The 11,241-nt window shown below is 36.7% G+C and overlaps 1 protein-coding gene across 1 annotated transcript; it reads left to right on the top strand.

Annotated features, from left to right (window-relative positions):
- The first annotated feature begins 5,477 nt into the window (after window positions 1-5,477).
- Window positions 5,478-7,661, top strand: LOC101303595 (dof zinc finger protein DOF2.1-like). Its single transcript, XM_004294631.1, has 2 exons — window positions 5,478-5,913; window positions 6,558-7,661. The coding sequence occupies exons 1-2, from the start codon at window positions 5,881-5,883 to the stop codon at window positions 7,494-7,496; spliced, it is 972 nt and encodes a 323-aa protein (XP_004294679.1). The 5' UTR covers window positions 5,478-5,880; the 3' UTR covers window positions 7,497-7,661.
- The last annotated feature ends 3,580 nt before the right edge of the window (window positions 7,662-11,241 follow it).

Here is an 11,241-nt window from a genome sequence, read left to right as displayed (position 1 = left end):
GAGAGAGAGAGAGAATTATCCTTTACTTGAGAAGAGAGGAAGAATTCTGTGGGGGCCGAGAGGAAAAGCCCACTGAGGCGGCCCAAGGTGGGATTTGACAGAGACTGCTCCTGCTCTTTACTTCCTCTAGAAATGAGATGATATTCGTCTCGTAGCCCGTATTGTGGCTGCCACGTGTCGGGGTTAGGGAATCATCATCGCGGGTCCCACCTCTTGGACCGACCATATCAGCTCCTTCTCTGACTCTCTGGCTTTGTCCTTACTTGTTTCTTTGCTCCTCCCAAGTCCCAACTTCGTTCACACTCATGCTCGACGGCTCGAGTCATTATTTATTTTTTTATTTTCATTAATTATTTTAGTAAAAAATTATGAACCCAAAATATCCCCAATATATGATGAATATAGTTTAAGGAGCTATGCTAAGGCCGGTTTTCCGTTATGCATTATATAGTTTCTAAATTAATTTATTAAAATTTATTAAGTAATTTAGATATCTAAATAGGGTAGTGTTATTAACACACTCATTTTTGCTATTAACACACTTCATATATTTTTTTATCTACACATTTTTATTTTAGTTACAAACTTGCCACTTGAATTTGATTGATGATTGGTTCTCACCATATAAATGGTGTGTTAATAACAAAAAATGATGTGTTAACACCACCCATCTAGATAAATATTAGACGATTATATGCCTACGAAAAGTTTGATCGGTTGTCTAAGATAGAAATCTTATTATGCACCCCTCAAGATTGGCTATGAAGATATGTTTAGTGTCGTAGATAATAACTAAATAAATAATCTAGTTATCTTAAATTATTATGGTTATCTCATTGTGCACTCTTCAACACCGGTTTTAAAGACAAATTACGTGCTCAAAGATCAAAATAACTAATTAACTACACCGAAGATAACATGTTGATCAATGAGGTTATGAGATAAACATTTTCCAAATTATTTGACGCATTTGAAAATTCACTAAAAATATATATACACATATATACATATATATAGAGAACTCTTCTAGTGAGGACTCTTAAATTGAGGACTAGTTGAGGACTTTTCGGTTTATGGTTTAAAAGACTCATTTTTCAATCACATTTTGACATCTAATCCGTTCAGTTTTTAGGTTTATATGAGTAGATCATTTCTACAAATTTTCAGCCAAATTGGTGTTCGTTAAGATAACAAACTAGATCAAATTAATGGACGAACCAAATCTGTCAAATATGAACCGTTCAAGTTTATAATTGATAAATCACACTTATGAATGTCATAACAATTTTCAATATAGCTGAAAATTTAGAGGAATGATCTACTCATAAATACCTATAAGCTGAACGGTTAAGATGTGGATATAAGATCGAAAGGTGGGATAAGCCGAAAAGTTCTCACCAAGTCCTCAACTTAAGGGTCCTCACTAGAAGAGTTTCCTATACATATAATGTTAGGTGCAACAAGTTCACAACGACAACCCATAGCGGTCAAGACTCAAGACTTAAATTAAAAAATACATATAAAATAAAAAAAGTGGTCTAGACCTCAGATTTTGTATTATATATCTTTGGACATCACATCAATTCCAAAAGACTAAAACAAATTGACTCGTGTTCCGATGAGAAGATTTTTAAGAAATGTGTATCATGCTACTTAACTTGGCCATCAAGACATTACCATCCAAATCGAACAAAGATCCTGATATGTTAAAATACTTGTTCACATCAAGCATGACATATGTACGTGACCCTATAAAACAACTATATATATCATGCTACATATACTTTTTCGTTATTTAAACATGACATAAGAGAAAACCACCAAAATCATGGCGTTCTACAAATAGAACTCGATTCTACGTCATAATATAAAACATGATATAACAATGCATTAGTCTCGTTAAAAACTTGATTGACGTATGAAATAAATATCATGTCCTAATAATGCTACTCCATCAGATCAAAAGTAGAGACATTATTTTTCAAGTAAAGCTAAATTCGGCTTTTAGGTTGTCGAGATTAAACTTAGGGGGCTGAAATTTAAACAACTCTTTTTACAATCCACATACCCTACCCCACTTTTTATAAAGAAAATATCTAAAATGTCCATATCCCTGACAACTTGAAGAGATTAAAACATGGATAGTTTAGACATTTTCTTATAAAAAGTGAGGTAAGGGTGTGTGAATTGTAAAAAAAAAACGTGTGTAAATTTCACTCCCCTAAACTTAATAATACAACCGTAGTTGGAATTGAGATTTTATTTAGACCGATATTTCAATTTGTGACAACTTCAAAACGTATACAAATAACTTCATTACTCTCTTCGACTAAACGCTAAACCCAAAACTCACCAACAACGAGGATGAGATCATAGGACCCAAAATGACCATATAAGTGGAGTCATCCTTCTCATTCCCTTTCATTTCCGAAAATCACTACGGAATCCCCCAACAACCAAAACCACGTCGTCGTTTAAACTAATAAGCCGCAGCAGCAGCAAGAAATCCCAACCAAATCTTAGGTGTGAATAGTTGGGCAAAATCCCAAGAGATTCTCTCAAATCTCTCTAGCCTCTACAGCTAGAGTGAGAACGAGAAGGCATGCCAATATTCTTTACTTGACAGAAGACGCTATTCTCCGTAGAGTCCAGTCAGGCATGTTTCCCGGCACGGTTTCCCACCTCACCGGTCCCCACTTTCAGGCTTTAACGTTGGGCCTTGGCTTCCCCCACTATTGTGTTTGACTGAAACATTTTGACCAGTCAACTAACTTGGACTGATCGATCAATCCCCATCCCCATATCTTTCCCTTGTCCCCACATTTGATGCATCATCCCTCTGCAAGGCCCCAACGGAATTTTTGTCGTTGTACTCCCGATCTGCTGTGTTCTTACTTGTGAATTGTGAGATTAACATCAAATAGGGTTAGCGATCTATGTTTTTGGGAAAAGAATATTCTGTTAGAAACATCTTCTGTTTTAGGTTTTAAGGTTGGGTGCATCAAGGACACCTCAATTTAATTGAGTTTAATTTCTTATAGAAAAAAATTAAGCTAAGCAGTACTGTTAATTTTAGAACTAAAAGGAAAACAAAAAAAATTAAGATTCACATGTATTAACTTTGAGCTTTGTATTGATCGACAAGTGACTATGATGTAATTCAGAAGTTTGTCATACTTGAACAAAGATATATAACAAAGAGTTAATATCGTCTTGTTTCTTAAATATTCGTTATTGTGTAAGAGGTTGGTTTTTGGTTACATGTGAATAGAAAGTGTTACGGTGGAAGTGTGGATGCACCGTAACCACTGATAGAGTTTCATACAGAGCAAAGAGGGCCATGACACTCCTTGAATGTCTACCTTCACATGTATTTGATCTTTGAAATCTAGCTAAATTGGAGACTTTATTAACAATGGCACCTCTCCTTTCTCCTCTCTAGCTCCGCCATTGACCGTAACAATATGTTACGTACAAATGATGATTTTTTATTTGATTTAACTTCTTTTGATAGGCTAAATCAAAATGATGATTTCAATTAGGTTTTGTAAATTGTTAACAATCGAGCTTCATTATTGGTGTATTGTCTCCATTCGTTGCACCCCTGGTATGGAATAATTTAGCCCCCGACACTCAAAATCTCTTCAAAGTGTATTGAGTTTTGTCTCACTTAGCCTCTATTTAACGTTAATTGTTTAAAACGATCGATCATTCGTGATCTTTCTTGGGTTCTTGGAGTCTAAGACAAAATTCTCATAGGATCCAAAGAATGGTGATCGATCATGGTGGTCTCAATCATTGTTTGTTTATCATTTTCTCCGGTGTATGTCACATTTATCTGACAGGTTATAACATGCAAATAGAAAATTGCGGTTGGTACATTGTGTTTCCCGCTTAGCTACTCCAAGATTCTTGGTCCATATGTGGTAAACTTCAACACTTGTAAAGCTGCTCGAATCTTAGCCGTCGGATCCCGATTTGATTGAGCAATCGACCCCCATAATGGGTTGCATGTGAATAACAAAGTAATGATGCTGCTTAATTTGATTAAGAAACAAGTTAATTAACTAATTCTGCTAATTTTCATTAGCTTTATTCACATAGAGGATGGAAGAAAAGCTGGTGTCGATGATATGCCTAGCTAGTGTGAATGATTAAGTAACAGACCCTTTTAGAACGACAAAGATGGCTTCGTTTTCTTGGTGTGACATGAAAACATTGCCTAGGTCATGTTGATCTTGATGTTTAAAAAGAAGATAGCCCACCAATTTATGCAAGAAAACAAAATGGGAATCATGATTGTTAATTTGTTCTTGGTCTTGGTCTTCGTACATGATGGATTGGATTTCTAAGCTAGCTAGAGCCTTTGCTTTATCGGGGGAGTAGGGCACTATTTACCGGGAAAATGAAAGGAAATTGGGCATGTACTTTAGGAGAAGCAAGAAGCATCTTGTTGTTAGTGGGATTAGTCTTAAGCATTAGCATACAAGGATGAACACAACACATCTACGAGGTGATTTAATTTGATGAAAATGTTATTGCGAACTTTCCTCGTTAAGAGAAGCAAATGTAATGGCTCGAGCAGCATGAAGAGTTAGGGAAAGTTCATATTGTCAGAATTCACACTTAATGTCAAGTTCATACAAGAGCGCGCGCATAATATACTGCGACGAGTCGATAACACTACATACACTACGAACAAAACACAGCAAGCCAGGTTTTGGTACACGGTACTTGGTATAAATACAATGGGATGTGAATAATGGTACGTAGTAGTGTATTGCTCTGAGGAAAATTAGGACAAGTCACAAAATGTTCCCATAGATGGACAACGAAGCATGACTACGTACCCACAGCAACACCAAAGCAAAGAATTGCAGAGCTGCTTTCTCTAAATAGCTCAGTATCTCTAGCCATGTCGTCCATGTACGAGTTACAATAATAACCAAGAGTGATTATTCGGAAGTAGTAACTGGGGGAAGAAATATTCCTTGCCTTGTGTCCCAATCAAACCCTGTCCCCTTCCTGTCCCCAACCATCATTACCCTGTCCACATCATCAATCCCAGTAACAACAACCACTATAGTCCAAAACCAAGTGCCAATATCTCCTTCTTCTTCTTCTTCTATCCTCTCCAATTCTTGCTTGTACCAAATCTCTGTTTTCCTTTGTCTTATTATTTTCTTAATTCTTCGTTTTTGGAACACGAAGTAGGCTAAGGAATTGGACGCTCGCGGTGGTGGGGACGGCGGTGGTGCACTGGTGGTAGTGGCGGGAGGGGTCAGCCGGTGGGGACCACATAAAAATAGTTGCAATCCACGCGAGAGGGGCCCCACCTGCGTAGGAGAGCGAGCTAGGTTTTCTTGGCTCTCTCTCTCTCTCTGAATCAGCATCATCATCAGCTGCGCCGGGTCGGCTAGCTTGGCTCCCATTATATAAACAGACCGTTCCGGAATAGAAGAGGGACTTGTGGGACTCAGCTACTTCTTTCTTCTTCTTCTTCATCATCATCTTCTACTGCTACTCGATCAAAGCTTTGTTTCTTTGTTTCTTTCTCTGCGTGCAAGCTACCCAGCCTGAACCTCCATCCAAACCTCCTCTCATATCCATTTTCATCTTTCGTACGGCAAGACCCATCATTTTTTTTCTTACGTAAGTCCTTCTCACTCTCTCTCGAAGCCTCTCTGTCAGTCTCTTGTTGGTTTGCTTTGCTTTATATATTTCCTCCTCGCTTTGCATGTGACTACTGCCTTTCCCTTTCTTAAAAACCCAGAACTCTCTTCTTTACTCTTCCATCTTCCAGTTCCTGTTCGGTATACACAAACTCAGCCATTCTCTCTCTTTCGATTCTGAGGAAGTGTTTGATCAGTGCATGAGCTTATGGATCCTTCAAGTGGACAACAACACCACCAGGTAGGATATAGTTACAATCATGCTTGTGTTTTGATTTTCAGTAATAGCATGATCTTGTTGAGGAGCTTTCTCCATTTCCTTCAATTTGTAAAGAAGTATTCATTTTCCACAACAGGAAAATGATGATGTTCGAGTTTGTTTTCCTTTCCTAGCTAGCTATGATATATAATGCATAATATCCCTCTCCTTCTTCAGTAGTTCATCTTCTGCTTCTTCAATTCTCTTTTGTGCTTGAGAAGGTAAAGTAACATGGAAATAAAAATTCCTGTGGGTTTTTGTTTCTGATTTGCCCAAAATTCTTGTTTTTGCTTTAACCTGATCAGCACAACTAATTTGTTATTAATTGTCCGGTAATTTGTTATTAATAAGTTGTGATAGTTCATCAAAAGAAGCCAACATGAAATTAAACGTGTTGTGATCATAATTTAGTTGAATTCTCTGGTCTGATTATATGATGATGATGATGATGATGAGGAGCATTACATGTCATTATGTCAGTTATATACTTAATTACTTTGAACACATGTATCATGAACTATCAGGTGTTCAATCATGTGACCTTATATAACTTGAAAGCCAAGATTAAAATCTAATCCATCATCATATTGTATGCTAATTAATTAACTTCTTTGATCCACTTTCAGGAAATGCAAGCTCATAATTCCCTAGACATGCTGGTCTGCTCAAAATCCCAGCAGCAATCTGCAGACCAGAGAAAACCAAGGCCACAGCCAGATCAAGCCCTCAAGTGCCCAAGATGTGACTCCACCAACACCAAGTTCTGCTACTACAACAACTACAGCCTCACTCAGCCCAGGTACTTCTGCAAGTCCTGCAGGAGGTACTGGACCAAAGGCGGCACGCTGCGCAACGTTCCGGTGGGCGGTGGCTGCCGTAAGAACAAGAGATCCTCTTCGAAACGATCGTCGCAAGACCCTCAACAGCCACTCACTCCCAACTCCAACCCGCTGCTCCCAACACTCTCCTACGACTCAAATGACCTCAGTCTTGCCTTTGCTAGGCTCCAGAGGTCATGTGGGCAGATGGGTTTCGATGATCACCTATCCATGTTAGCGAACCCAACCACCAATTCCCAGAGCGACATTTTGTCGAACAGTTCATCTGCGTCACCATCGCCAGGGTTTCTCGATGCTCTGCGGACCGGGTTTCTCGAAACCCATAACAATGGCTTCCCAAACAATTTGTATTATGGGTTTGGATCAAATGGGGGCAACAACATGGTGGGTGAGGTGGAAATGGACAATGGGGTTTGCGGAGAAATGGGGCTGCACCCATATGAGGAATTGAGCAATGTAGCAGCCACAACAGCTGTGACAGTCACAACTATGAAGCAAGAGCTGAGCAGGGATATTGAGACCAACAACAACAAAGTCTTGTGGGGATTTCCATGGCAGATGAACAATGGAGATCATCACAACTTAAACATGGGTGGTGGTGGTGGCGGCAGTGGTGTTCATCATGAGTTTGATAATTCAGGAAGAGAGAGCTGGAATGGACTTGGAAATCCATCTTGGAATGGACTTGGAAATCCATCTTGGCATGGACTTCTTCCCCTAGTTTAAAATCAAGTGGTACTCATCCAGACAATTACCAAAACTAAAAGCATAGGGTATTTTAAATTTAATTTGTTCACTTAGTTATCATCAAAGACTCAAAAATGTCAGTTTCGGTGCTCTATTAAGTTTTGTATTAATATATGACATGATATGATATGATCACTTCTTCTGAAATCCCAGATTTTGTTTGCTAACCAAGACAAGAACCTTGCAGAGGTTGCCATGGAATTTTCATTCATTCACTTCCATACAAATTTGTAAGGGATAGAGAGAAAGAGAGCTAGAGAGTGAGGTTTCATGGTTTGGGCAGTCTGAACTCTCTGACGAGTTTGTTGATTACAGGCTTTGGATGAGTTCAACATATTCTGTTATGATTACTTCTTAGATTTTTCAGGTAGATTTTTGTGTTTTTTTATTGGGAGTATTAAATTAGAGAGGAAAATTTATAATATAATTGGGGTGGTTGATGGGTTTTCTTCTGTCTAAGGATTCAAATTTCAGTGAAGCATGACTCTGCATGAGCACAAATTTCATGGTGGATTTTTCTTTATTCTTAGCAAGACCAAATCCAAGTTTTATTTTTTATTTTTTGAAGATAGACCAAATCCAAGTTAGGATTTGGGCGTGAGAGAATAGTCAGCAGTTTCTATTTTTGAAATCTGCTGTGTCTAGTTTGTTTATTGGTTAATTTGAAAAGAAAATGGACTGACATTTGAATTTAAGTGGGACAAGATTTTCAATCAATATATAAAAACATGGAATTTCATACTTAATTCTATATAATATGGTACTAAGTCTTGGATGTGACAATATGTCCTATGGAAAATGACAGTGCTTGCCATACAGTATTGAACAATATGGTTTGGTTGTTGGGGGCTTTGGGGCTATCGTTACTTGTAAGAGTTATTTTATTTGAAATTAAGTCCCTCTGATCATGAGATATATCTTTTGTCTATGCATTCTCGTTTTGATTCTATTTTACATTTTATAAACTAGCAGAAAATTAGGTCAGATTCATAATGCTTAATATTGTGTAATTGTCCAGTATCATTTGGTCTAATGACATCAGTCCCTTTTATGTAAACTTGTTGTAGTATTTCAGTTGTTTGTTTGATAAATAAAAAACAAATATTATGTAATTAAAGGGGAAATTCTATGGTATCTACCCGTATGTGATACCTACATTTACAAATGTGACAACATATTTGTAGTCAAAGTGGTAATACTGAGTCGTATTATTTGTAATCTTGTTATAATAATTGTAATTACAAAATGTACAACCATTTTACAACCTTTTGAACAAATTGTTCTCATAGTTGTAATTTTGTTTAACTTCATGTAAATAGTGTAAATAAATTTGCTAAATTTGTTCTCAATGTTGTAATTTGATTCATAACATTGTAATTTTTGTTCAAGTATATGTAAAATAAAAATAAGATATACATCCCAGTACAATAGCTTGTCTCGTAATTAAAGACTTGCATTTGAGTGAGAATTGAGTTAGATGAGGCTAATTTGATTAATTCCAGAAAATAATAACTCTCTACGTAGCTAAACAATTGTAGCTAAATAATAACTGAATCAACATTAGCTTCAAGCAACACAATGCCAAGGGTAATATTATGGTCGCAACTTGCATAAATTGATTACTTCCCCAGAATTTTCTCAGCAAGATTAGACCATGTTACTATTTCTAATCTTTTGTGTATGGGTAAGGTTAGGGTGTGTTAATGCATGTGATGCATTAACTTTGTTCTCAAGTTGTAAAATAAGTCTTCAAAGTAGTAATATTAGTCCTCAAAGTTGTAAAAAAAAATTAGTTACAACATCAGTCCTTAAAGTGATAATTGAGTTCTCAAAGTTGTAATAGTCCTAAAAGTTGTAACAATTTTTTTTTAATCACTTTGAGAACTTAATTACCACTTTAAGCACACATGATGACTAATGTTGTAACTAGAAAATTTTACAACTTTAAGGACTCATATTACAACTTCGAGGACTAATATTACTAGTTTAAGGACTCAATTTACAAAGTTGATGCATTATATCATTCACATGCATAAGCACATTGTAGAATTTTCCTTTGTGTATAGCTTCTGAGAGTTCAATTCTCTTCGTGTCTAAATGCTCCACTATTATATTTCAAATTTCCATGAGTACTTGAAAACCAAAATGGTTTCAGCATCGATCATGATGTCTCTACTTTTATGCTTGTATTTTATCATCCTGTGGTCATGTAATGTTTTAGTTTTTTGTTGTTGTTGTTGTTGTTGTTGTTGTCAAATACATAATTAATGTGCTACAATAATATAATGTGAGTCGAACTCACAACATTTCATTTATAAGAAGAGACTTATGCAACTAGACCAAACGGTATTGGGCGTAATGTTTTAGTTTAGTTTTGTTTTGTTTTTAGTTTTTTTTTTTTTTCGTTTTGTTTTGGGTATGAAAGTTTAGCTTAGCTTTTGAAGATATATGGTCAGTTGCATGTATTTAGTTTCTTGCATAAGAGGATAAACTTTCCATTAGTTCTTCTTCAGAGATGTGAATAATGTCACCTCTCCTCATGCATCCTTTGTTGCTGAGGTGATTAGTTGGATTCCTCCTGCCCGTAACTGGATGAAGCTTAATTTTGATGGGTCAGTCACTTCTTTGTCTTCTACAATTGGCTTTGTCATTAGAGATTCGGCTGGTAATCCCCAAGTTGTTGGCGCTCGTCGACTCTCTCATTCAAGTGTTCCAATTGGGAATGTTATGCCTTAAAAGATGGTCTTTCACTCTTTTGGCTGCTAAGAGGTTCAATTTCAAATCAGTCGTGATTGAAGGAGATTCCCTCTTAGTTGTCAACCGTGTCAACAAAACTTGGGAGCCCCCTTGGCGTCTCAAGTCTCTCATCAGAGATATCCTCCTCATTGCTGATGGTTTCAACAATGTCAAATTTACCATATTTTCCATGAAGCCAACTTCCTGACGGATGCTTTAGCTGATATCGGTCATAGTCCCTCTTCTTCGATGATCTGGATTGGGAGCATTCCCTCTCAAGCCTCGCAAGCTCTTCAATTTGATTTGTGTAATTTGGTTGTTCTAGAGGCGCCTCACTGTAATCTTTGTTTTTGTCTAAAAAAAATAAAAGGATAAACTTTCCAATGTAGCATACGCAAGTCGAAAGGCAACACACAATATTATATAAGCTTGAAATGAAGAAGCTAGTTGGCCAGGTTATTGAAACAACAAAGCAAAACCCATTATCGGATTTTCATTATCTAAACGAACTCGAAACAAAGAATAAAGGCTTCTGCAAATTTCAAGAACAAAAGATCAATGAAGAAGCAAAGCTAGAAGTGGTAGTTAACACCCTGTCACATATATATTATAATATATAAAATTATAAATAATAATCAATATCTATAACTTGGGTTTTCGACAAAATGTACAAGTAAAATATAGATCAAACAAGACCGGGTCTGTTAAAATGAGCAAGAAAGAGATTCATAGTCAATCACTATTAGACTTGCATCCAAGAGTTAAAAACAAAACAACTTTACTTAAAAATAATTCTCCCCACCATTAAATTTACATGGAGAAATTACTGGTCACTCCATTAACTTTCATGCGCTCGACAGTTTACTCCATTAACTTTCAATTTCAATCGATCACTCCTCAAACTATCCAATGTCACACAATTAGGTCCATCCGCTAAGTGGTCGTCCAAATCACTGGTTAAGTTGCTGACTGGACATTATTTTTCAAC

The sequence above is a fragment of the Fragaria vesca genome, linkage group LG3, assembly GCF_000184155.1.
Source record: "Fragaria vesca subsp. vesca linkage group LG3, FraVesHawaii_1.0, whole genome shotgun sequence".
Lineage (NCBI taxonomy): Eukaryota > Viridiplantae > Streptophyta > Magnoliopsida > Rosales > Rosaceae > Fragaria > Fragaria vesca.
Note: the sequence above shows the minus strand (reverse complement) of the source record. Positions and strands in the feature narration are given on the sequence as shown.